Source organism: Podarcis bocagei, assembly GCF_964188305.1.
Source record: "Podarcis bocagei genome assembly, chromosome: 12".
NCBI classification, from domain to species: Eukaryota; Metazoa; Chordata; class Lepidosauria; order Squamata; family Lacertidae; genus Podarcis; species Podarcis bocagei.
This window is the reverse complement of record NC_138137.1, coordinates 35,874,557-35,902,420: the sequence shown is the minus strand read 5'-3', so window position 1 is coordinate 35,902,420 and position 27,864 is coordinate 35,874,557. Positions and strand designations below refer to the sequence as shown.

The window sequence follows — 27,864 nt, the reverse complement described above, 5'->3', positions numbered from 1 at the left end:
CAACAACATCTGGAGGGCTGCAAGTTCCCCTTCCCCATTTTTACAGCTTCCCGGAACATTTCTCCTTATGAAACAAACTGCAGTGCACACTTTTAACCATCTCTCTATAAAGCTTTATGGTGACATCAAGGGCCAGATGTAATTATTTCAGAGGGTGTATCTGGCTTGCGGACCACTCGTTGGCCAGTGCTTGCAACTTATGTACATTTAACTTGTATGACTTCAATTTTATGTGCTTGGCTGAAAAACAAACAACAGCAAACAAAAGGGCAGGCGTCTAGGAAAAAACACACCGGCAAGCCCACCCGCCATTCTACTCATCTTGGAAGAGTGTTTGGAGGTGCAGGGAGAGTGTGTAACCCCCACATAAGTTGAGAGTAGGCAGCCATACTATGTCAGACAAAGGATGGCCAAGTGGCTATATTATAAGCGAACATCTGTTCACCATCACCTACCAGGTTATACAAAATCCTAGGAAGAGGCCAAGTCTTCCCTTGTTCAGAACAACAGCATGGATGCAATGGTATTAAGACCATCAGAGTTCATGAACCTCTTACTATTGTGAATTATCTTAAATCTTGTGCTATTATTCTTGGTCTCCCTTTGAAAATTTCGTTTGCTGAGAAGTGTTCAGCTACTAAGCATTTCCACTGAACTGGTAAAAGCTGCCTGACAGAAAAAGAAACTAAAGAACAATATTTTCAAAGGTGAAATGTGCGCCTTAAATGTCAAGGTCGGTAATGAAACTCCCGTGTAATACAAATGGTTCTGGTTGCTTCTTTAGATAGCCATTCAGCATTATAATAGTATGGATATTGTTTCTGTAGTGTGTGGTTGTCATGCATGTTTATTTACTCTGATGCTTAACTTGGTGTTTGAGGAATGTAGTCTCATGGCTTTGCTCTGGATTCTGTTTCTTCCCCCTTTCTGGATTTAATTAAGACAGAACAATGGCACAGAGTTGCATTAATTCCTCTCATCCCAAAGTGATTTGCTGAGGAAGGAAGCAAACAAAAATCCCATAAGGTATTCATTAAAATGTGCGCATGCTTTTTTAAAAAAGGAGAGAAGGAGGAAGACAAAGATAGCAATCCTGTTCACACTTTACTAGGAGTATCTTCCACTGCGTTTGGTAGGACTTATTGCTGCATAGATAGGGCTACACCGGCAGTCTTTTCACATTCCACTTTTACTTGAAGAAAACGGGAGAGAAAAAGTTTTGTGCGTAAAAATGAATGAATGTAATGAAAATGACACGCAAGTGCTATGATTTGTCACACATGGAAATTATTTCCAGGTAGGGAGGGGGGAAAGACAAAGAGGGAAAAAAATGTAGCTAGTGTCTTTCAGCCTGCATAAATGTTTAATGTTGTTGTCTGAGTGATGGTATAAAAGCCTTTGGCTCAAGAAGATGTGATTGATTATTATGTCGCTGACTTTAAGCACTCTGGCTTCTCCCTGCCCAAACCAATCCATAGCAGGATATGGCTTAAGTGCTTAAGAAATAAAGACTAGCAGTGGCTGGAGGGGCGTAATAAGAATATCTCAAGCCCTACCACCTAGTGGGGAATTAAGTAATGCCAACAAAGCAGGACTTCAGCCCCTCTGTCTAGCCTGCTGTAATGATGGATTGGAAGGGGCTCCTTAAGGCAACCTCACCAACCTGGTGCCGTTCTAATGTTTAGAATTCCAACTTCCATCAGCCTCAGCAAGCACAAATGGTGGGAATTGTAGTCTAAGCACTTGGGAGGCACCAGGCTGGTCCAGGCTGACCTAAAACTTCAGGTGTTGCTCTCCGATCCCATCACCGGAAGTCTTTTAGATGCTGGAGCTCGAGAACCTATATGTAAAAAGTGTGGATGTCTCTGCGTCCCCAGCTGCATAGCTGTCACAGTCAAGCACCTTGACTTGTTTGCTTGCACAAATTCAGGAAGTGGAGTCACAGTCCAGTATCATATTCTGCTAATATATTTTCTTTAAGTAACAGGAAGTGAGAATGGTGTGTGCAGGAAGCAGTCACATAAACCTGATATCTTACTTGCCGTGTCCAAGGATTTCCCATCACATTTGCGGGGGGAAGTGGGGATTCATCTGTTTGCCTTCCCAACAGCCCTGTCCTGTTTCCCTATACTCTATTCCAGGGGTAGTCAACCTTTTTATACCTACCAACCACTAATGCATCTTTCTTGAGGGTAAATTTTCCTTACTGCCCACCAGTGCTTGATGGAAGGAGGATTCAGCTTGTGCCGTAGAACCCCCTCCTGCCAACCTAGAATCCTGAAATGCCCACTAGTGGGTGGTAGGGACCAGGTTGACAACCCCTGCTCTATGCAATGGGGCAGAATGTCTGCAGTGGGGAGGCTGCTCTACTAATGCGGGTTCCCCCATGATCTAGAACAACCCTGCTCCAGTAGGGTTCTAGATTGCACATGAGTTAGGGAAGCCTCCCTGCTGCAAAAGTTCAGCCCAAATGTGTGGAGGGTGGTGGGGCAGGGCTGTTGGGAATGTGACTGTGTCCACACTCTTTCCCATCATGTGTAGAGGGATGTCTGAACTAGGGCTATTGAAATTATGAGTAATTTTGAACTGGGATAGAAGTGCCTTGGAGCAGGCTGGTATTGCCTTCTCTGGATGCAATTTTTCTTCAGAGTCCCTCAAGGCTGTGGTCCCTTATCTGAAGCTGGGCTTCCGTTTTGGAACAGAGCTGCCTTGAGTAAAGGAAAAGCTTTCTTTGGAAATCTGCTGGCATCTTTCCTGGGTGAGCTGCCGGATCTGGAATTATGCCTTTGGAGAAGTTGCAGGCGTTGCCAGAATGAAAATCGTGCCGGCAGCAATAATTGTTTTAGTGTGGGCTCTTCTTCCCCACCACTTTCTCTTCCTGGGCAAAAGTAACTTGTCCCCTTGAGGATGGCAGGCTTCCCTGCTGCAATTGGGAGAGGTACCAGCTGGAAGTGCATGACACTTAAGTAGAGGGTGACATTATGGTCTTCTCTAGAGGAAAAGTCAACATTGGCCTCTACTTAGCTGCACCTGACAGTTCATGCAGATATGTGCACATTTAAGCTTACATACTGTCTGACATGGAGGCTGAAGTTCAATAAAATCAATAATGGCATGATGGTGGAGTGGTTGTTTAACAATGGCTCATTTACAACTTACTTTATGTATACAATTTAGTCACAGTTGATTATGAAAGGTGATGACACGTCCAGCTGTTCAGTTGTGTCACCAAAATGGGGAGATGGCACCTTCTAGTGTTTACTGTCCAGTTTAGATCTCCTGTAACTCCTTCATCTTGATATTCCAAATGCCATTTTTCAAACATATCCTCACTTGCTCTTAATGCCTGGTTGTAGTGATGTATTATTTAGTTCTGTAAATGCATTAAGCTTTATTAAGCATTCCGCAGTAGGGTGGAGACAGCTGACTGCCATTTAAAGATGAACCACAAAGCAGTATTTGTAAAATAGCTTAATAAAAATATCCAGACCATTCCATACAATCATAATGTAATATCCTGCACACAAAAAATGCCTCTCTGCACTTGAGGCCGCTGGACATCTCTGATTTTCTCTCTCTCCTGCAGGTACACAAAAAAAGACATCTGTATTTGCATAGTAAGCAGACACGCTGAAAAATTATGGTGCTGGCCTGGCTTCCTGGGAATGTGATTTGAATGTTCCTCTTTAAAACTTTCTTGGCGTCTGTGCATACAAACTTAGCAATCATTCCTGCTTTCCATGCTGTCTATGGAATGGTCATTTCCATCTTATCATTAGGATTTGACTGTAGGGGAAATGTGCCTTTTTCAACAGTGGGGGGCACTTATTTGTGCCAAGGTTTGTTCTTAGGATCGTTCCCACCAGGTCACCTGACTTTGCTTTGGTGATCATGAAATGAAGATGGGCTAGATAAGCAGTGAAACAAACCTCAGCAGCTGCCCATTGGAGCTGCATCCCAGCTTCTCCCAAGCTCCCTTTGTGTGTTTCTGTGTTTGTATCCTGCCTTTCTGATATTGTGATCTCAAGGTGGCATGCTAAATAAAACAGGTATCTTATATATAAAAAAGCTAAAATTCAATCCTGACAACAACCTGTTCCATCCAACTGTAGCACCTCCTTTTCCTATTTCACACCACCTTTCTGCTTCACTCTTCGCTTCTTAAATCAACAGGAATATTATTCTGCTTGAATAACTGTTCAACAGGAGCTGCTTGCTCCATGGCTCAGTGGAGCTAGTTTTTTCCACCCCAGTTCCTTGTCCCTTCAAGGAAGTGAAGTAGGCGAAAGTTAGACCACCTGCTGCTTTCAAGATGATATTGTTACAAAGGTTGGGTACCACCCTGCTTTCTGCCAAGCAACAGCAAGATCCCAGGGGGTTCCAGGCACTCACCCAGGATCTGGAGAATTAAGACATGAAGGAGACTGTCATAGCTTTGAGAAATTTGATTTATTCACATATTTACACCTTCAGTTTTCATGGAGGGAGTCCAGATCTTACCGCATGATCCTTTCAAGAGGTGCTTGCCTCCCACAGCAGTGCAGCCCTGGAGTCCAAGACATCTCTCCCAGCCAGCCTTCAGCCAGCCTGCTCAAGATGGCTCACAGTCTCTTCCTCTCCCTTCTTCTTCCTAGCACACCTTGCTAAAGACTCTCTTTTCATGACTCTCTTTCCCAGGCTCTCAGATGGGCAATCATCCCCTTTTGTCTTCTTAATGCCTCTATACTAGATGAGGCCCTGTCTTGGAAATAAAAAAGCTTAGCCTGTACTTTTCCCCTGGCCTCCAATCTTCAAAAGTCCAAATAACCAAAATCCTACCATTTATTAATTCCTAGCTTTTAGCCACCCCCAATCTATAACAATATTCTTCCCCCATCATATCTCAGTCTTTTTATTTTGAGGAACTCGTGTCTGAGCCTTAGCCACCTTCACACTTTTGAAATAGTAGGAACTGGTAGTGTAAATAATAAACAAGCTCTTTTGAGCCATTTGATTTCTAGTGCCTGCTGGATTACAGTGGTGCCTCGCAAGACGAAATTAATTCGTTCCGCGAGTTTTTTTCGTCTTGCGGTTTTTTTCGTCATGCGAAGCACGGTGTCGGAAAAGTTTTGGAAAAGCTTCAAAAATCACCAAAGTCTTCAAAAACCTCAAAAAAGGCTACCACACCGCGTGCTATGAGTTGCTCCTCGAAGTCAAGTCGCAACTGTATTAACGGTTTTAAGAAAAAGGAAACAAACTTGCAAGACGCTTCCGTCTTGCGAAGCAAGCCCATAGGGAAAATCGTCTTGCGAAGCAACTCAAAAAACCAAAAACCCTTTCGTTTTGCGAGTTTCCCGTCTTGCGAGGCATTCGTCTTGCGAGGTACCACTGTACCATTGCAGTAGAAGAGTTCTGGAGAGTCTTTTTTTCAGCTAGAGGGCCATATTCCTTCATGGTTAGCTTAGTGGGAGCTGTATGGCTGTGGTGGTAGACCCAGCAGAAACGGCCAGAGGCAAAAGTTGGCAGAACAGTGAATGTGGCTTTGTACAATAGGCTACGTTCCAGCCAAGCAGAAGTCAGAATTTTCTGTATACACAGGCATCTCCAGGCAAGCAAGAGACATTGCAATTTGAGGACACATTCCAGCTAGGCAGGGCTGGTGAGGGCTGCGCCTTCAGGTGCATGGCCTGGTGGCTGGATAGAGTGTTCACACATGCATAGACTCTACAGTTCTTTGATTCTATGTCTGATTTTATGTTTGGCTAAAGATGGGATAGGTAACTTGTGGCCGTCCAGATATTGTTGGTTTCCAACTCACATCAGCCCAGGCAGCATGGCCAGTGTTCAGGGATGATGGAGGTTGGAGTCCAACAGCATCTAGAGGACCATAGATTTCCCCATCCCTGGGCTAGGGAAATAATGCAACTGTTCATCCATTTTAGATGGCACCCAGGTGACGTGTTTGTTCTTGAATGAACATTTCACGTCAGAATTAATTGACAGGTATGTTGCTGTGACTTGAGATGCAGCTAGCATATGGTGGAAAAGGTTTGTTTTGATGTACTTTTTGTGTTGATGTATTCTGAGGATTGGATCTTGCTTCGTTTGCTAACATAAATTTGTTTTATTCATGTGACTAATCTGATGCACTAAAATAACTAGGCATTTTATTCTGGAAGGAGATTTCCACCACATTTAGGGTTGTTGTTGCTTTTTAAAAAATCGCAATATATACACATTTATTGGGGTTTGGGGAGTTTACACCAAATTTGATAGGCGTAGTGTTACATAGTGAATTTTTAAAAATTGGCACCACTAAAGATTTGTTTTTGTTTTTGATTTCATTTCTCCCTTCATAGAAATTGTTACAATTATCAGATCCCCATTAAAAAGGTAAAGGTACCCCTGCCCGTACGGGCCAGTTTTGCCAGACTCTAGGGTTGTGCGCTCATCTCACTCTATAGGCTGGGAGCCAGCGCTGTCCGCAGACACTTCCGGGTCACGTGGCCAGCGTGACAAGCTGCATCTGGCGAGCCAGCATAGCACATGGAACGCCGTTTACCTTCCTGCTGGTAAGCGGTCCCTATTTATCTACTTGCACCTGGGGGTGCTTTCGAACTGCTAGGTTGGCAGGCGCTGGGACCGAACAACGGGCGCGCACCCCGCCGCGGGGATTCGAACCGCCGACCATGCGATCGGCAAGTCCTAGGCACTGAGGTTTTACCCACAGCGCCACCTGCGTCCCCCCAGATCCCCATTACATTCTCATAAATAAAAATTCCATTCTTTGGTTAGCTCTAAAATTGGCAACTGCATACATTGTGCTTGACAGCTGAAAAGCAGCACAGAGCTGCTGCATCCTTGTGTAGTTTGATTCCTCCCCTGGTTATAAATAGCACATAGTGCATCAGAACAGGGTTTTTTCCTTCTTTTAAACTATCAATAATTTAGTAGTGTTGAGGGAGATTCCACAAGGATGTAGAACTGAGAATGCATTGCAAAATCTCACTGAAATGGCTGAGGACCTAAAAGTCGTGAATGGCGGTGGGAATGGCAGAAATACCACTTACAGTGGTGGGAAATGCTGGTTTGCAGTGCAACCCTACAGTGTGTTTACTCAGAAATAAGTCCCACTGGGTTCACTAGGACCTGCCCTATTAAAAATGTGCTTTAGGACCGCAGCCTTAGTAGGTTTTGGGGTAGCTCAGTGCTTAGAGCAGATGGATTGCATGCAAAGGGTCACCAGTTAAATCCTCAACTTCTCTAGGTAGGACTGGGGAAGACCCCCATCCAAAACTCTGAAGAGCTACTGCCAATAAGATGTTTTCATCTGCCTGACTATCTTAAGTCACAGGTTTCAAGATTGTTATTTTTTAAAATTTCAATTAATTGTGTCCATTATTTTATTATTATTTATTAAATAGTAAATAAGCTGGGTGTGTTTAGCCTGGAAAAGAGGAGAAGGAGAAGGAGATGGAGAGAAGATATGATAGCCATCTTCAGATATCTAAAGGGCGGTCACATGGAAGCTTCTTTTCTGCTGGTACAGAGGGTGGGGCCCGAACCAGTGGGTTCAAGTTACAAGAAAGGAGAATCCGACGAAACATCAGAAATAACTTTCTGACAGTAAGAGCTGGAATGGACTCCTTTGAGAGGCTGTGGACTCTTCTTCATTGGAGGTTTTTAAGCAGAGTTTGGATGGCCATCTGTCATGGATGCTTTAGTTGAGATTCCTGCATTGCAGGGGGTTGGAGTAGATGGCCCTGGGTGATTCCATGATCTGTATGCTCCCCATCATCCAAAAATCACAGGGTGGTTCACAACATAAACATGCAAAATGAGAACACAGAATACATAATAAAACAAATAAATAAGCACACTCCCACAAACACGTTTTAAAAGCCTCCTAATGTTAATCAGCCAAATGCCTGGTAGAAAGAAAATGTTTTCACCTGGCACCTAAAGATAAGTAAAATAAAACAAAACACATAGTGAAGCATGAGAGTGCATGTACCAGCCAACTTCTTTCTACAAGGAAGGACAGGCTCTTTAAAAATCCCTCATCCTTGTTCCAGTAAGTTCCCTTTCTGCTATGTTTGCAGAAAGAAAGAGCATTAATGGAATTACTTAGGAACAAATAGTCTTGTTAGGATATGCTTTGTAGGTCAGCCTACTGTTGGTGAAGGATTCTCGCTTGCACAGTAGGTTCTAGGCCTTTCCTGTAAGTGGATCTACTGCAAGAGGAATGAAGGAGAGGAAATCCATCCCCGCTAATGTCACAATACCTCCACTTGCCAGCAGACCCACTTCTGGGAAGAAACTGGTATCGTACTGAGTAACACAGCAGAAGCCATGTCTCATCAGCAGTTCCTCTATTTCATAGTCATCCTTCACAAACTGATTCACCAAAGATGTGGTGTGCAAAGGACTGACACAAACTCCTTCTAATAGTGAAGTCATGGTGAGTGCTACCAGTATAGCCAGAAACAGGGCCAGTGAGAAAAAAGAGGGAACATATTTGGGGGACAAAAAATACCCTGCTTTTAAAAACTAAGGGGGCTAAAGATCCCCCAAACAACCCACTGAAGACTCAGCATGCTCGGCACCACAGAATGTAGGATACCCTGCAATATTTTGTTGCTGGTGCTTCTTGCGTTTTCCTAGACATGTTCATTTCCAAGGCAGGTTGGCAGATTAGGTTCCCAAAAAGCAAAGCTGCAGCTGCCCCTTTTTGCCAAATTGGTGTTGGGGCAGGATGCAGAGAGCCATGAAACAATGTGGTTATATGAGTTTGATGAACATTGTGGAGGAAGTGAGTTTCTTTTTAAAGGGAAGTATTTAATTTTGCCACCAGATCTGGAGTTGAACCACGGCTGTTCCTAGAATTTTGTTAACTTTTATGTGGCATCTCCTGGGGGTGGGGGTGGGGATTCTGTTGTGCATGCTCTTTAAAAGTGCAAAGCACCCCAGAAAGCTATAGGATGATTGCTTGTGTGTTACCATTGCACCTAAACAGAAGGCAGACAACCTGCTTTTTGCCTGCAGTGTCAACAAGTCCATGCATCTCTTCCCAGATATCATAATGGAGGCTGTAAGGTAGGGATAGGGAAGCTGTGCCCCAACCCCCAATTTTGTTGCATTCCAGCTCCCATCAGCCCCAGCCAAAATGGCCAAGGGATGATGGAGGTTGTAGTCCAACAGCTGGAGAACCATTGGTTCCTTTCCCTTGTTGCTGCTGTGTTGATACACTATAAACAATGTGGCACCAGAAGTTCTGAACCGAAAGGATAACCTGTTTTCTAACCCAAAGTTGCATTGTGTCTGGATTTTTAATGTAAGTGTTTGTAGTTCTGCACAGTGGCGTAGCGTGGGGGGTGCAGGGGGCGCCGGCCGCACCGGGCGCAACATCTGGGGGTTAGGGTTAGAGGGCGCAAATCCACGGGTTAGGGGGCGCAAATTACTTGCCTTGCCCCAGGTGCTGACAACCCACGCTACGCCACTGGTTCTGCAATAGATGCTGCCATTAGCCTTAGTTGTTGTGCATGCTGAATTCTAATCTAGCATGTTTGTTGTACATAAATGATTGATGGTGGTTTACTCAGGATGCTGTGGTCATGTTCTGGAGTCTGCGGTTGGATAATTAGGGTTGGCTCAGTTTCTTCTCTCCCAAGTCTGTGATTAAGCAATTAAGAGGTCTACTGTTTGCCAGGCGTGCTCTGGTCCATGGGGTCACGAAGAGTCGGACACGACTAAACAACAACAACTGTTTGCCAGCTGAAGTAGAAGATTAGTTGTGGCTTTCTTGTATAACTTTTTTACATCCCTTGAATGGGCATTTTGTAGTCGTGCTCATGATTTTACTCTTCTGTCAAACACTACAATATGTATCTTGAGGATGCTGAGCTACCTGGCTTCCTTCACATAATCCAAAGACGTGTGAAGAGAGAGGAACAAAGACAGGCAAGGCAACAGAGCCTCAGATTGCTTGGGGAGGAACTGGGGGAGGAGGAGACTTAGGGAGCTGTGGGAAGGCGGGTAACTTCAGTCCTCACAACTGCAAGTTCCACCGGGAAGAGTTTCTGTGTTCTCTTGGCCTGGTCTCCTGAGCTGTCTTTGTTTCCTTGAACAAAGAATTAACTTCACTGACAACATGTGAGTTTTGCTCATCTGCTCTTGACACCTGCTCCTGATGTATACAGTGGTGCCTTGGTTCTCAAACTTAATCTGTTCCGGGAGTCCGTTTGACTCCTGAAACCATTCGAAAACCAAGGTGCGGCTTCCGATTGGCTGCAGGAGCTTCCTGCACTCAATCAGAAGCCACGTCGGACGTTCAGCTTCCGAAAAATGTTCACAAACCAGAACACTCAATTCTGGGTTTGTGGCGTTCAGGAGCCAAGCCGTTTGAGTACCAAGGTACCACTGTACTGAGCCAGACCATTCTAGCTCAGAATCTTCAACCTTGGCTGGCACCAGTTTCCCAGGGTTTCAGCCACAGGGTATCCCAGCCCTACCTGAAGATGCCAGGGATTGAACCTGGGACCTCCTGCACAAGAAGCGTGTGCTGTGCCACTAAGCTGCATCTCTTTCTCCCTGATTGCTTGGTAAGAATTGAACCCTATCCTGCCTTCCAGAGTTCTGGCCAAGGAGTGCAAAGTCCCCAGGATGGCTGATAAAGGACTAAGTACTTATTTCTAAATTTCACTATCATACAATTTCATCAATATTTAATGTGCTTAACAGAGCCATCATATCTTCATCTGGAGTCTGGCTGAGGAGGTGTAAGGGTCAGCATGAATGCTGCTTTTCTGAAGATGAGTGCCATTGGCAGGGACATCCTCTTTTGCTCTGGAGGAACTCCTGCTACACGGGTGGAACACCCTGCTTGCATAGATGTATGCAAACACTGCTGGTGGTATTTTGGGATCAGTAGGACTCGAAATGGGTGTGGCGGTCGTACAGAGCCCCCGATCGTCTCACGGGCTATTGACCCGTACACCACTAATCCGCTGCCATCAACCAGGTCCTCCCCGGTAAAATCACTTCAGTCTCAGTCAGGTTCTCAAATTAATAGAGAAGAGTGTATTTTATTTCTGACACAAACAAACTTTTACGGCATTCCAAACGTTGTTACTCTTTACTTTCTTAGTCTTATTTCCCTCTCTCTATCTCTTCCACCAGGGACGCGGGTGGCGCTGTGGGTTAAACCACAGAACCTAGGACTTGCTGATCAGAAGGTCGGCAGTTCAAATCCCCGTGACAGGGTGAGCTCCCGTTGCTCGGTCCCTGATCCTGCCAATCTAGCACTTCGAAAGCACACCAAAAAGTGCAAGTAGATAAATAGGTACCGCTCCGGCGGGGAGGTAAACTGGTTCGCCAGAAGCGGCTTAGTCATGCTGGCCACATGACCCAGAAGCTGTACGCCGGCTCCCTCGGCCAACAAAGCGAGATGAGCGCCGCAACCCCAGAGTCGGCCACGACTGGACCTAATGGTCAGGGGTCCCTTTACCTTTATCTCTTCCACCTCCCCTCACTCAAGAACCCACTGCCCTAACTGTCTCTCTATTTCCAATTGCCTGACAACTGCTTCTCCCACTGCCTTTCCCAACCAGCCAACTCACTAAAACCAACCAACTACCCACCAACAACTCTTAACAAACCTCAGGCTAAGCCTTTTTATACACATGTAGGCTCCTCCTCCAGCTTTCCGATTGGTCTACATTTTAACCCTTTCTCCCCCCCCCCCCGTACAGACAGGCTCTAAATGAACGTGCAAACGCCACAAGGGGTGCGTCAGGGCATCCTTGAATCAGTAGGGTCCAAACGACACCCTCTCTGCCCCGTTTTCATGACACACCCAGAAAAGCTATCTCCAACAGGATTATTCTAGATTTCCAAGAAATCTGACTACCTGGCTGTTCTGCATTGATTTTACGCTATTCTTGTTTTAACCAAAAATGTCTGCCTGTGAGCCTAAAGTTGGTTTAGAGCTGTTGCTCCTTAATATATATGTTGCCTCCTCCTTCACTACCACCACTTTCAAGCTCGCAGGATTTCAGGGTAGTCCTGATGTCAAGCAACACTATTCCGATTTCAAGGGACATAAAAGAATCATGCTATTTGTCACCATTCAAATGCAAATGATTTCATTGCAAAAGCAAATCTGTGCTTTTATGCCACAAGGGCAAGTGCCAATTCTTGTGCATTTGCTTAGATTTTTTGTTTGCGCCGTGAAGGTTAATAAAAGCCAATTATTTCCTTGTAACAAAAAAACTATGCCCTTTAAGTACAGCAATAATGGCATGTGTGGCATACTATTCTGTTTTGCCATATTAAAACTCCTACTGCTGTTTGCCTTATGTTAGTGGCTTGCATTTTTGTTAGGTCTCCCATAAATCTTTGCAAGATGTTTGCAGTATTTATTAAAAACTGGGCTTTTGTCATTCCACGCTGGGAAACATTAGCCTGCATCTTGTTAAAAACAAATAATGCTCCTATTGAACACAGAAAGCTGCTTTTATACTGATTTCAGACTATTGGCCCATCTAGCTTAGTATTGTCTATATCCAACAGGCAGCCGTTCTCCAGGCTTTCATGCAGGAATATTTCCCAGACCTAGCAGGAGGTGCCAGGAACTGAGCATGGAGCTTTCCGTATTCAAAACATGTGCTCTAGTACTGAGCTATGGCCCTCCCCCACAAATCAGTTCCCACCCCAGTTTGGTATGATGTGGCGGTGTTTGCAAAGAAGAGCCATAAAGCTTTGGCAATGTGTTCTAGAAATGCTTTTATTTGATTCATAAAATTCTTCTTTACTCTCAGCAGCGTTAAGAGGATGGTTTCCAAGTGAGGTGGGAGTTCTGCACTCTCTGTTTTGTATCAGTAAACAAGCCGTCAGCGGCACTAAAATAAAGCATTTGCGGGACAATCCTATGCATGCCTCCTGAGGTGTGTAAGTTTTCCTGAATTCAGTGGGGGCCTACTCCTAAGAAAGTGTGTACAGGATTACAGCTTTAAATTTGTATGGAATGCAAGCCTGTTCTGTTGTTTGGTTTTCATCAACACAGCCAGAAATTGGCAAAACTAGTTATAGCTAGCCCTCAAATATATTCCTGATGCTCAAGCAAGGTATAAATGCATTCCGGTGCCAGGCAAAACCTTTTTTTTATACCACCAGACTTTTGAATGATAAATTGCTCTTCCTTAGGGTGTGGTCAAATTTTGTTTTGCTTTTTAAATGTATGTGTTGGATATATCTCTGAACATGACTTCTTGTAGATAGAAGTTGGCTTTCCTGGTGGGTTTTCTAAATGAGAATTGTGTCATGAGTCAACTGTATGATGCAGCAGCAAAAAAGCTAATGCTATCCTAGGCTTCATCAACAGAAGTGTAGTTTCTTGTGGATCAAGGGAATTAATAGTGCTGCCTTGGTCAGACCACATCTGGAGTACTGTGTCCATTTCTGGGTGCCATAGTTTAATAGGAATGTTGACAAGCTGGAACATGTGCAGAGGAGGGCAACCAAGTTGATCAAGGGTCCGGAAACCAAGCGTTATGATCAGCGGTTGAGAGAGTTGGGTATGTTTAGCCTGGTAAAGAGGAGACTGAGAGGAGATATGATAGGCATCTTCAAATATCTCAAGGGCTGCCATACAGAAGATGGAGCATTGGAGCAAGTTTGTTTTCTCCTGCTCTGTAGGCTAGGACCTGAACTGGTCACTTCAAGTTATATGAAAGGAGATTCCCACTGAACATCAGGAAGAATTTTCTGACAGTAAGAGCTGTTCGACAGTGAAACGGACTCCCTCAGGGGGTTGTGGGCTCTCCTTCCTTGGAGATTTTTAAGCAGAGATTGGGTGGCCATCTGTCATGGATGCTATAGTTGAGATTGCTGCATTGCAGGACATTGGATGAGATGGCGCTTGGGGTCCCTTCCATCTCTATGTAGACTCATTTGGCCTCTTGACTGAAGGTTCCCCACCTTTTCTGTAATTAAAAAGTTGGTAAAGGGAAACTTCTCATTTGTACTAGTGTTTTCACCCCCTCTTATCATTAAATCGTTGGATCTTGCAATGTTTATTACATGCTAAAACGACAGTGGCCAGAGTTTATTGGGCCATATACATTGTGTTCATATTAGTACCACCAAACTTTCAATTTAGCAACTCAGCGGCAGGTAGAATGGAAGGATAGCACTGCATAGCATGGAGCTGGTTACTGATGCTACAGAATTAGTTGCCCTTGCTCTGGAATTTCTCAGATATCTGTACTTGTTGCCACCTTTTCTGTATGTATAACTGAGAATTCTATAAGCAGAATCTTTCCTCGGGACAAATAGAAATATCACTTCAAAATGTGCGGCCTTGTCAGAAACAGCTCCTTATTTCATAGCTCTTAAAACAAATAAACAGTGTGAACAAATAGTTCATTGATTTCTCCCACGCTGCCTCACAAAATGCTCAATCTCCCTATGAAAAATGATATTTAACTACTGCTTTAAGTAAGGTGAAAATCCATTGGAGCCATCTTGCTTTCTATACTTACTTGCTAAAATTAGTATGTTTTTATCGGAAAGAATTGTAATTGTTACAGCAATGACAAAAATAATGGGAGTGTACCTGAAACCTAGAGGCTCATATTATTATATAGTTATACATAGAAACACTGAAATGCTTGAGTTAGAAAAGAAACGAGTCATTGCTTTGTAGTGTTTGTTTTACTGTATTTTTTATTTTTATTTTTTTTAGGTTTGATACATCTGTTTGGGGTTTGGGTTGTCTGCTCTTCATCTCTTAGGTCACTGATTTTTAAAACACCGGCAGCTCCTTTTCAGAATAGCTACTTATATGAAAAATGACACATTTCGAATGTAGCTTTGCTGGAGCTAACTGTCAAGTGTTTTTATTGTGTGTGTAGGAACATTTGAGAAAAAAGTATTTGCTTTTTAAACGCCAATGTTTACATGCTGAGGAAATGTCATATAACGGAGCACTCCTTGCCTGTCATTTCAGTGATCTGCTGTCTTCAGAATACCTCGAGAGGCACATTGAACACGGCGGAAAGATGGTGGAAGTAAAAGTAAGAACTTGCACCCTGGCACTTTTGTTATGAATATATTTTCATCTTGCTGCATGCAATGCGATTAAGCTGTCTTAACTTGGCTGCAGATAGTGCTGGTGAGGGAACACAAATTGGGAGCCGAGTTACAAAACAACCAAGCCACATTTCAGTCTTCGAAAGCAGGGATGGGGACCCAAAGGGGGGAAGGGCTCTTGCCATTGCCCATTCCAGCCCCACAGATGACGGAGCTTCCTGCCCATGTATGCTCCTCTCTATCCAGGCAAGCAAGAGGCAGTTCAAAGGCCCATTCCCACCAAGACACGTTTGAGGAGAGCTCACAGCAGGAGTGGGACTTCATCTCCCAGCATCCCTGCCCATTGGCCTTGCTGGCTGGGGCTGATGGGAGTTGGAGTCCAAGAGGCTGTGAAGGGCCACAGGTTCCCTATAACTGGCTTAGAGCAAGACCAGTGAGGGGTGTGGCCAGAGGAAAGTTCCAGACAAAGAGGCCTGGAAAGCTGCTTTCGACGCCCAGGGTTCCTCACCCCAGTTCAAAAGCTTGTTTTTATTTGGCTCAGTATTATAAAGCAAGGCACCTGTGTTTTGTAATTCTGTCAGAATTGTGCTTCTGATGAAGTCGTGGCTGTCAGGACATTGCTGATTGCTGCTATACTCTAAGCAGCCTCCAGGTGGAAGCTGTATTAGACACTGGCTTTCCCCACATCTTACACCCTCAGGTAACAGCAGTTAACAACAAGAAGGAAAGCTTTTCCACCCAGTGGTCTGGTCCTTTTTTTTTTTTTGCGTACAAATGAGAAGTGATCTCCATAGAGGCTGGCTCCATGAGATTTGTTCCTGCCAGATTCTTGGAACTGGGCACAGAGTTGGAGCCAGATCAACATTTGACATTTCTCTTAGCGACTCCTTAGAAAGGTGTGGCTCTTGACTGACAGGGAGGACCAAGAAAGGCAGTTCTATGGCTGGTGGCATTGGGTGTGGGGTATCCACTGTCACAGGGGTGGAGTACTCTTTTGACAACCTGTTATGCCCTTCTACAGGATCCAGACTTCTACCCACAGCCCACTGAGCCCACAGTCCTCTGGGTCAGTTTCCTCCTCCCTGTACCCGCTGGTACCCTTCCTGGGTTCCTCCAGCTCTCTGATCTATTCCTCATCATCATCTGACCACCCTCTCCACAACTTCTCCATGTATGTTATGTTGTTGTTTTGTTCAGTTACTTCTATACTGCCACATCATAAAATATCAGGATGGTGTACAACAACAAAAACAGGAAACTGAAAACAGTACAGTTTTCATTCTAGCCACCAGTGTTTTTTTCTTTTCTTATTTAGCTTCTGTAGAACAAAATAGTCATCTGAGGATGCCCATTCAGTGCAGTGGCAAAGATCTAGTTCTCCACTCATTCCCATTTCCACATTGCTAGTTTGCAGGTATTTTTACTGCCTCTTCAGAGTTTCTGCACTTAGTATTATGGATGCCACAGTTCAGAAGAACGATATTATTATCAGACATGAAGCACCTAGGATGGGGCGCAAAGATATTTATTTATTGATTGAATTTATATACCTTATACCTGGAGGTCTTAGGGCAGTTCACAGAAAAGATCACAGTATATAAAATCATAATAATAATATTAACCCAATAACACCCCCCCAAAAGAGCCACATTTTAAAAGGGCACAGGACAGGCTTTCTCAACCTTGGTCCTCCAGATGTTTTTGAGACTACAATTCCCATCATCCCTGACCACTGGTCCTGCTAGCTAGGGATCATGGGAGTTGTAGGCCAAAAACATCTGGAGGGCCAAGGCTGAGGAAGCCTGGCATAGGATGTCAATCAGGTCAACCAAAGGCGTGGTTAAAAAGGAACGTTTTTGCCTGGCACATAAAGCTGTATAATGAAGGTGCCAGGCGAACTTCCCTGGGGAGAGCATTCCACAGATGGGGAGCCACTGCAGAGAAGACCCGTTCTTGTGTTGCCACCCTCCACACCCCTCAAGGAGGAGGCACCCGAAGGAGATCCAAGTGGCAGCACAATACCACATCTTGTGGCTGCACAGCAGTGTGTGGGCTCTTCTCAGCTTTGGCTATTGAGGCTACAACTTCTGTAGGTTCTGCTTCACGACTTTTACTTTATTGTTGTTGTTGTTGTTGGTGGTGGTATTATTATTATTAGTAGTAGTACTAGTACTAGTTGTATACTGCTTAATGCATAAATAGACTTCTGTGTGGTTTATAAAGAAGATAAACCAGTTGCATTACATTTATATCCCACCTTTCCTCCAAGGAGCTCGAGGTGGTGTTACATGGTTCTCTCCTCTCCCCCCATGCTATCCTTACAACTCCCCTTTGAGGTACATTTGGATGGGAGACAGTGACTACCCCGTGAGTGAGGGTTTGAACCCTCTTCTTCCGGGCCCAACACTCTGACCACTGCCCTATAAAGATTGGTAATTAAAATATGCGCAAACACAAAATTGCCTTAAACAATGCAGCAATGAAAATAGGAGACTCAGGTCAAGAGACCAAGGCAATGTCTCTTATTAACACAGGTGTGTTAACAACTTACCGTTGACTATAATAGTGGGGTTGGTAGTAGGGTTGGGGAAGAGGGGTAGCCTCCTTCGTGGCAACAGTGAGATGCCAGGATTTAAGAAGTGGCAGTAGCTGAAAGGCGACTGCTGTGGAGGCAAGGGACATAGGGAGCTGCCTTATATTGAGTCAGACCACTGGTCTGTGTACCTCAATATTGTCTACATTTGACTGGCAGCAGCTCTCTGGAGATTATGGGGATTGAACTTGCGACCTTCTGCATACAAAGCAGACCCCCCCCTCCAAGCTCTGTGCTTCTTCCCCCAAGAAAGGAAGAGTTGGGGCATTCATAAATGCCACTTATTCCTCTCCAGCCTTTGGAAAGATGTGTGTTTTAAGTATGGATCCATTCAGTCATACATTTAAAGAGAGTGCCTGTTATGAACACAGCTTATGAAAATCTGACGCTAAGAAAGAACAGGAATGGGCATCTGTTTCTCTCTGTTGGGCATTATACATAAAAGGTGAAAATCTAAACACTTTGGATCACTAGCAAGTCTCTCTCTTTTTTTTACCAAATTAGGTTCTGATTCTTCAAGGCATTCTAATATTAGAATACCTCTTTAGCATAGTTTAAAGACAATGCAGTGCATTTTGGCAGTTTTCGTGGCAGACACGGTATAGGAATGCTCAAGACTTTTAATAATAAATGTGGAGTCATTTGTGGCTATAAAGCCAGTGGCAGAGCAATAAAATTTTATAAGGCCCGGAGGAAATTGGAGGTGCTCTTTCCATGCTGACTCCGTCCCCCTATTATGTGCTGGGGTCACTATGGAGGGACTGTCCTCACAGCAGTTTTGGGCTGTTCCTGATGGGAAGAGGGAGGTGGCATATGCGTCAATTTCTCTGCATGAAATTTAAAGCCCCTTATAGGATTGCAGCTGGTATATTATCCTAACCTGATTAAAGATGAGGCCATTTCTGCCTGAAGCGGCACTGCAGGATCAGTGAGCATCTCTCAGACTGTGAACTTGATCGCTTAGGGGAAAGCTCAGTCATCTCCAGAACCTCAGTTTATTGGCCCTCATCCAGTCCATTGTCTCATCAGGGTGCTGATTAAGGACATCCACTGGCCCTATTCAGGTACTCACTGCCAGGCTTAACTAAGCTGATGAGGAGGGGGGAGAGTAGACAAGCATGCTAGCTCTGTCTTCTGTCCCCATCACCTTCTTCAGGTTTGAGGATGACTTTTGTGTAGTGGGGAAGCCTTCTTGTGGGATGTCCCACATAAGACCCTCCTCAGGTCTGTGGAAACTACTCTGCCGTTGCAGAAAAGTCCCGCTTGAAAATACAGAAAGTGTAGGAACTCTCTTGCATGCTCTCAACCCACCTTATTTGTTTTTTTAAAGCCCATCAATGAATGCCCGATTCTGACTATTTTATTCTTTGATTTTGATTATTTAATAACTATACCACTTAATATATTAAAAAAGATCTGTACAAAAAACTGAAGCAACGAAAGACAACTTAAATGAAATATTACAAAAATGCATATGAAAATCAGTGCAAAATTACTAATATATATATAAATCGGTATAGTTCCTCACCTGAATCAAACCTGAAGGAAAGAAATTACAATGCAGCTGGTTCTCATTCAGTTTACCATTGTGTGGATTTACTTAGTCTCCTTATGCTTTCTTGTTACATCTGTCACTGCCGACTAGAGCTATAGCTGCACTCAATTCAGGTGACCCAAGAAATCAGTTTATTCTCTTTCTGTCCATTTCCTCCTTTAGGGAGACAAACACTACAAAAAGTTTTGCACGTGCCACTAAATTTCTCCTAGGGTTGCCCGGTTAGAATTTCAAAGATCAAATTTCATTGCTTCACAGTTCATTTGTGTATGCTCGGTTAGGGAGTTTCCAAGCAGTGGCTATTTTGTGGTGGGATTGAGTTGCATTTTGTGCAGAAATCATTTTGTGAAAGTGTGGTTGATTGGAAGGCATTGTGCAGCAAACCCACTTCCCCAGAAGACTGGACTTATTTCAATAAGGAAAGCAGTGGGAAAATGCACTAGGTTGAGACTTGCTTTGATGCAACATCATCTAACCTCCCCGCAGACAAATTAGAGTGAAGGCTCATTAAATAGCCAGTCATCATTCCTTGCTACCTATGAATGCTCTATAAACAGGTGTTCTGAAAGTGCTCTTGCTCCCTGTACTTTTCTCTCTTTTAGAGCTGCTCCCACCATGATTTGCAATGAAGAAGGGGGCTGTTGATCTAACTCAATGCAGCTGCCGTATATTGTACAATGTGGCCTTTAATTCTGCACTTAAAGAGCATTTCTGAATTCAAAAGTTAGGTGGATGTCCTCCTCCTCCTCCAATATTTCTCATTCACTAATTGCTCGTACGTGACAGCCAAAATACACTTTTGCATTGGAAGCTGGCTTTAGGGAGAACCAAATGGAAACTAACAAGAGAGGCTTGGCAGGAAGAAACTAAAAGGAGAGAGAGCACTTAGGACTATTTTGTCAGCAATATGTTGATGGCACACAGCTCTACTTCTTTACATTTGCAGGTGAGGCAGTGAATGTGCTGGATTGTTGTCAATCCAGATAAGACTAAAGCACTGCTAGTGGGGATGATGGAAGTTGTAGTCCAGCAACACTGGGAGGGCCACAGGTTCACCCCTGGCTCCCAGATTCGTATGAGTGCCTCAGAATGGTGGAGGCTTGGAAAACCTTTGTTTATTTTTGTTGTTGTTGGCCAATCCATGAAAAATCCCAGCAAGGGCACTTTGTGAGACCGAATGAAAGAGCAAGTGAGCAATGTTTGTTTTTGTTTTGAAAATCCGGAGTCTGATCTTGGGTCAAATGAGCCCAGACTTTCTGCACCATTGTGATGATGCAGTACAACAGAACAGTGGGATTATTGTTTTGCTGTATCTTTTGACTCCATTTTTAGATGAAGGCTTCTTCCAAAAATAAGTCAGCCACAACACAAGAGTATGAAAAACAAAACTACAAAGGATTGTTCGATGCATTTCAATAACCTGCTTAAAAAAACCAGTTACGGGAAAGACGACAAAAATAAGTTATGTAACGGGCACATTGTTTTTGCACCATTTTTAAACAATCCAGTTGTTTGGGCTGCCAGGTATAGAATTTGTAAACCGAATCACATATGTATACAACAAGGTGCCTATTTCAGTTTTTGCGTATTAAAGAGCTGCTAGCTTTGCCCATTTATTCTCCTTTGCAAATGGCTCATCCAAGCTTTGTTTGACTGCCTTTTCCCCATGCATCTTCTTAGATTGGAGGCTGGAGGGGAAAAAAAATTGGTGGGGTATTGCAGGGGCAATCAGCAGGTGTCCAGTCTTTCCCCCACAAATCCCCCTCCCCTGCAGTCACATCACTTGAGGGAACATGGGGTTTGGAACACACATTTGCCAAGACAACCAGTAATTCTGCCCAGGGTCACAAGCCCAATTCACACTGCAACATAATTTGGCATGTAGGCAAATGAGCGGCAGTTGGTTTTGCCGTGGAAGAGATGACATCACTGTTCAATTGCATTCAGATGAGACAAGGTGAGATCGAGAAAACATGCCTTTGGGTTGTTGTGCAGCTGCGGGAATGGTAACAAGCAGTTTTTGCAGGCTCTAAGATTTATTTTAGCACCAGCAATTGAGATGCATGCAAGGATACTGAAAAGCTGCATCTTCCGAATACCAGATTTCCTTGTTGACTGGCAAACCTGCTCTCACGCTAAGCTGTCAGGACTGAAACCAGTGGCACTGGCTGTGGTTTAGGTGGGAAGAGGTACTAGAGAAACAGAAGCCCCCTCCACCCCCTCTACCCCTCCATGAGTCTGTCATATATTATTGTTCTTTCCTTTAGGCAATCTGGGATTCTTCCAGACTCCCAACATACAGTTGCAGCAGATCACTGTGTCCTTTTATCTCTCTTTGATTATCATTCTGTCATTGGGATTGCCACCGAGATAAAAGGGCTGCTGGTCTGAATAATCTGCACCAGTCCCCTTTCCTGTTAAGTCTCCAAATCCGTTCCCTGCTGTTTCTTAAAAACAACACACTCACTCCGCCCCCGCCCCCCTTAGACATTCTGTTCATCCATCTATCGGAAACAAGATCCAAACGCAACAGCCTTGGCTAATGGTTCTGACTGTATTCAAACATTGTACTAAATGGCAAGCACTGCCACTTTGGTGCCAGATGTGACAAAATACTTATGCAAAAAAAGTACCTTTCTGACATACTCATAGGTAGACAGTCATATTTGATGGTTAACAGGCCTGTGTGCATATTGTGTGCGTATCTTCTGGGATGCTGCGATGGGGGCATATACTGTATAGTGTGAAAGTTTGCAACAAAATTCATATGCATGCAATTGCCAGAGTTGGCGATTTACTTGTAGGTTGAGCATTTGCTCCCTGGGGTTCCTTTGGAAGAAGGTGCAAGGGAATACCTCTAATGATTACTAAATATTTCCTTGCATTGGGGTGTAGCTCGTGGAGGAATTCAATCATGTGTGAATTGTCTCCCAAGAAATGTCCTCTTTGGCCATAGCCAAGTAGTAGAAAGTGTGCTTTGCATGTAGAATCTCTGCCATCACTAGATGGCGATGGGGGAAGACTCACTTCTGAAACCTTTGGAGAGCGGCTGCCCATCCAGGTAAGTAATGCTGACATAGATGGGCTGATGCTGATGGCCTCGCTCAGTGTTCATGGCAGCTTCCTGTTCCTTTTCCCTAAGCCTAGATGGATGCACTATGGTAGAAGATGGTTTGCTGAGAACTCCTTGGCTTGTTCTTGCAACACATTCTTAGCTGCTTACATAATTTTTACCCTTGCCCTTCTGCTTCCCAGTCACCTTGAATCTAAGAAGATTCCTAGACTATGAATAGGTTGTGATACATCAACAGCTCCTGTAGGCGGTGTTGTAAAATGCATTCTCCTCCGTCGATGTGAGGAACTAAACTAGCTGTCCTCTATAGTACTTTCAAAATGTCTGTTGATAGACAATGCCTTATTAATTTCTACTTCATGAAAAGGGTGTAAAAAGCCGCAGGCACTGCCAGTGTCAGAGCTGCACTTGATATTTAGGTGTAAAGGATCAGAAACCCAAATGGCTTGGTCTTCCCTGTTTTCATTATTCCTCTTTTGCCCAATCATGGTAGCATCAAGGTTTACTGCTTAACTATTACGGGCGGTGTGCATTTAACTTGTTCCATCTGTGCCAGGTTTCCTGCTTGCACAGTGGGATGGACACACCTGCCATGTGCCCCTAAATCTGTTTGGGGTTTCCTCTCAATCCTCCAGAGCAGATTTGGGAGGGTGTAAGGTGTATGCAGGGGAAGAAATTTCTGTTGCACAAGCAGAAATCCTTGAAGTGACAGAATGAGTTGTTTGGATACCACCCATTGTCATCATTATTGATTATTAATATATCAGAATTAATATGTATAAACTAATACACACACCTATGTCTATAGCATCATCAGGAGGCATACTGCTTTACAGAATTCAAGAGGATAGGTCCCTGCCCTGAGGAGCTTACAAGATAAAATTTCTCATGGTGGAAGCAACAAAGGAAAGGAAGACAGGGGATAAACAGGAGAAGCAGCATGCATTCGTTGCCATGGTATGTGCCGTCTTAGGTTTCTCAGCCTTTAGTGCCACCTCAAAAAATATTCCAAAATGCCACCACCAAATTCTGCCAAAAAATCTGCCAGATTCCACCACAGTTGCCCCCTCCAAACCTCTTGTCTCAAACTCCAACTCTCCACAGCCCTCAAAGGTCGGTGCAAAGACTCCTGGGATTACTAGCCTTTTCTCCCACTGTTTACGTGCCATTTTTGCATTTTTTGTGCTCTAAGGCCCTTTTCGTCAGTTCCTGCAGAACGTTTTAAGGGAACGGGCACATTTTTCTCCTGCTTCACACTGACGTTCCATTGAGGCAATCAGAGTCTTGATACTTGCAAGAAGATACTGTGCAACAAGAAAAGAGCAGAAATGCTTCCTTTATGTAGGTCAGTGATATTCACTACAAAGTTGCCAGGGGCCTCTTTTAAATCTAGATGTGTTCGTGGAGGGGCTTAATAAAATGCAGTTCGTAATGCTAAAGCTAAATCGTGATTCCTTTAAATGCTAAGGAAAGGAAATTACTTCAGATTTTGTGCCCGCAAGCCCAAGTGCACATGTTTGTAACATTCCTCACAAAGGGAGCTGCTGCCTTGCTGCCGCATATCAATTGCTTATCCGCTCTTCAGGCCTTGGAAGTCCCATTCCAGGGAGTCCCGCCTGGCCCCCTCTCTGTTGCCCTTCTGTTGACAGGTGAGAAGGCTTTACTGTTTTGGCTGCTTTTTGTCCTGCTGTGTTTTTACTTAGTGTTGCTATACAGTGGATTTGCTTTTTCATGATTGTCTTCATACTGGATTGATTAGTTACATAGGCTCAGGTGGAGAGATCAGCATATACATATGATGATAAGTGTGTAAGTACAGAAAGCCACAAAGACCATCTATGGGCCAATAAATCGTGGCATATGCCCCCTACGCTCAACAGATGGTACCACACTTCTAAAAGCTAAAGAAGCTATTGCACTGATCTGGAAAGAACATTACCAGCATCTCCTTAACCGCAACCTCCCCCATAGCTGCTGAGGTCCTCTCACAAATTCTGCAAAAACAAATTAGAGATGAGCTTGCAGTATCTCCAAATTTGGGAGAGTTGTGTACAGCTATTAACCAAATGAAAAACAACAAAGCCAGAGGACCTGTCAAAGTGGGCAGAATTGAATTTAGACAACAACTTCATAAGCTCATCGAAAAAATATAGGAGAGAGAGGAGATCCCAGCAGACTTTAGGGATGCCAAAATTAGCACCTTTAAATAATAAAAAAAGATGACAGAACGGATTGCTATCTTTATTAGCTGTGGCCAGCAAAATTCTTGCAAGGATCTTAGCAAACCGTCTTCTAACTATATCCAAGGCTACTCTTCCTGAATCCCTAAATGGTTTTCAGCCTTCTAGGGAGACAGCGTACATGATTTTCACTGCTCAACAGCTTCAGGAAAAATGCAGAGAGCAAAACCAACGCCTGTATATGTTGTTTATTGACCTGATTAAGACCTTTGACACTGTAAATCGTAATGCCCTGTGGACTGTCCTCCTGAAAATCGGCTGCCCAACAGGCAAGGAGTTCCAGAGAGTTGGTGCTGCCACGCTAAGGAACTGATTTCTTGCAAGTGCAGAATAAGTGTTATGTGACACAAGCTCAGGAACCCAGGATTACAGACCTGAAGGAAACCTGTGCCTGTGCCACAACCACGACATAAGAAATTAGGGAAAGGTAGCTGGCAATAAGGGTAGAAAGCTGTAAACAACAGCAGGATGTATGCTACTCCCAAGGCCATCTGGTGAATACCACTCATTCAGGACATTCTCTGTGGTCTACAGCAATCACTAAAAATAGCTTGTCTTGCTCACCTAATTTCTAGAGCCATTGACCCAGTTCATAACTCAGTGACTTTTAAACATTTCTATAATGCAGCTGAAATATCCATTTTAAGTGGGACACACACACACACACACACACACACACACACGAGGAATGCTGTGCTCTAGTCCATCTTTTCCATTTCTCTAGAAAGTTTTGTTTTTATTATTGACGTACATTCTTGAAAAGCTGCAATTGCAGACGGTTTCCAGCATCGGATTTCAGATGCAGATTTGCCTCAAGTTTAGCTGTAGGCCTTGAGCCTGGCTCTCAAATATCACATTGATGCAGTCAAAGCAAAGAGGACTCGTTAATAAAAAAAAAGCAGTGAGTGTGCACCCTCTAGATTATAGTAGTTGTTGCCGGTTTGAAAGTGCTACTCGTGAGAGACCAGAAGTTTCAGCAGAGCAGGTGGCAGGTGAATTCCTTGGTCAGAACTTCACATTACATTTGAGCGCCTAAAACAATTGGGCCTCTTTTGGAGGAAATGATTCAGAGAGTGGGAATGGCTGTAGCTTGGTAGCAGAAAACCCTGGCTTTCAACCCTGGCCATCTCCCAGGCTGCCAGCCTTTACAGAACAGGGATGGACCATATGTGGTCCTCCCGATCTTGTTAAGACTCCCATCAGCCCCAGACAGCATGGTCAATACCCATGGTTGGGCAGGGGGTGTTATTCGAAAAGTTCTAAAGTCTTCCATAAAGGTCAAGATCGCTGTTCTGGACATTGGCCTTAAAATAATGAACCGACAGCTCAAAACTACACACAACGCTCGTCCCTGGGAAAGAGGCAAGGAGGTGAAGGGAGGTCAAGCCGCTCCACACTTCGAGCCTCAGGGCATGGGAAGATGCCGCATGTGCTCTGCTTCTCACTGACATCTGGCCAAGGATACGTGGCAGCATCTGCTAGGAAGGCGGCCTCTTAATTGCTTCCCTGTAAAGATGAAGGAAGGGACGTGGGTGGCGCTGTGGGTAAAACCACAGTGCCTAGGACTTGCCGATCATATGGTTGGTGGTTCGAATCCCCGCGGCGGGGTGAGCTCCCGTTGTTCGGTCCCAACCCCCTCCCACCTAGCAGTTCGAAAGCACCCTTAAAAAGTGCAAGTAGATAAATAAGGACCGCTTTATAGCGGGAAGGTAAACGGCGTTCCGTGTGCTGCTCTGGTGCAGGCTCGCCAGAGCAGCGATGTCACACTGGCCACGTGACCCGGAAGTGTCTGCGGACGGCGCCAGCTCCCGGCCTCTAGAGTGAGATGAGCGCACAACCCTAGAGTCTGACAAGACTGGCCCGTATGGGCAGGGGTACCTTTACCTTTACCTAAAGATGAAGGAACTGGATTTGAATGTGGCCTAAGAGAGGACAAAAAGGCAAGAAAGCTGGGGACTATTTTTCTGTGCCCTTTTAGATCGGTTGGAGTCAGAATCATATAACTGTAGAGTTGGAAGGGACGCCAAGGGTCATCTAGTCCAACCTCCTGCAATGCAGGAATCTCAACTAAAGCATCCATGACAGATGGCCATCCAAACCTCTGCTTTTATATATGTTGGAAGCTGTCCAGAGTGGCTGGGGCAACCCAGCCAGATGGGTGGGGTACAAATGATAAAATTAACAACAACAACTGTTATGTACTGAGTTGAATAGGATCCAAAATGCAGCAGTCTAATTGGTCCTAGAACAATAGGATCCAGAATGCAGCAGTCTGATTGGTCCACAGGAGCCACCCAATCACGATGAAGATGATGGAGATGAAGAGATCACCACCTCCCAAGGGAGTCCATTCCACTGTCGAGCAGCTCTTACAGTCAGAAAGTTCTTCCTGATGTTTAGTCGGAATCTCCTTTCTTGTAACTTGAATCCATTCATTTTAAGTCCTTCCTTCTGGAGCAGGAGAAAACAAGCTTGCTCCATCCTCCATGAGGCAGCCCTTTAGATATTTGAAAATGGCTAGTATAACTCCTCTCTGTCTCCTCAGTTCCAGGCTAAACCTGCCCAATTCCTTCAACTGTTCCTCATAAGGTTCCATGCCCTTGATCATCTCAGTTGCCCAGAGTCAGATTCATGCTTTTGCTCCCACAGTGGCATAAGGCACATGCCTAGGAGACAGACCAAAAAGGGCAGAACTACATGATCAATTGCATGTATGAAAACCCGGGGAGTTTCTTCTACAAAAGAAGGAAGCCTTGGCATAGGTCTTATTTAGAACAAAGAGACTCTCTCTCTCTCTCTCTCTCTCTCTCTCTCTCTCTCTCTCTCTGTGTGTGTGTGTGTGTGTGTGGCTTAGTCCTTTCCCCAAGCCTCTTTCACCCTCTCCACCCCCACAGGAGTTTGGAAAAGGATCTACACTGTTTAAGAACGCTGTAGAAGGAAATGCATTAGGCAGGGAGTTGTAAGAGAAAGGTTGTGGGCAGTTTGCTTGCACACATACAAAGAAACATACTCTGCTGCCTCATATAGAGTCAGACCATTGGTCAATCCCAACATTGTCTACGCTAGGTTGGGGAAGGGACACCAGTGGCCTTCCTGACGATGTTGGACTATGTCTCCCATCATCCTTGACCATTGGCTGGGACTGATGAGAGTTGGAGTCTGGAGGGCACCATCTTCCCCACCCCTGCCCTAATGTATCTCAGTGCCGAAGCTTCTTTTTATACCAGCATTTTGCTGGTGAGTTGTGTTTTCTTTCTTTCTTTCTTTCTTTCTTTCTTTCTTTCTTTCTTTCTTATTCTATTTAATTTATGATTTTAAATTTTATACATTTTGA

General features: G+C 44.4%; 1 protein-coding gene across 13 annotated transcripts in view; it reads left to right on the top strand.

Moving 5' to 3' along the window:
• Positions 1 to 27,864, top strand: part of ADAM22 (ADAM metallopeptidase domain 22) — a 124,630-nt gene that overhangs the window by 37,782 nt on the left and 58,984 nt on the right. For all 13 annotated transcript variants that reach the window (XM_081163163.1, XM_081163157.1, XM_081163162.1 and 10 more), the window contains exon 4: positions 14,987 to 15,053. In XM_081163163.1, coding sequence (XP_081019289.1) covers positions 14,987 to 15,053 — 67 coding nt within the window. The remainder of the gene's footprint in view (positions 1 to 14,986; positions 15,054 to 27,864) is intronic.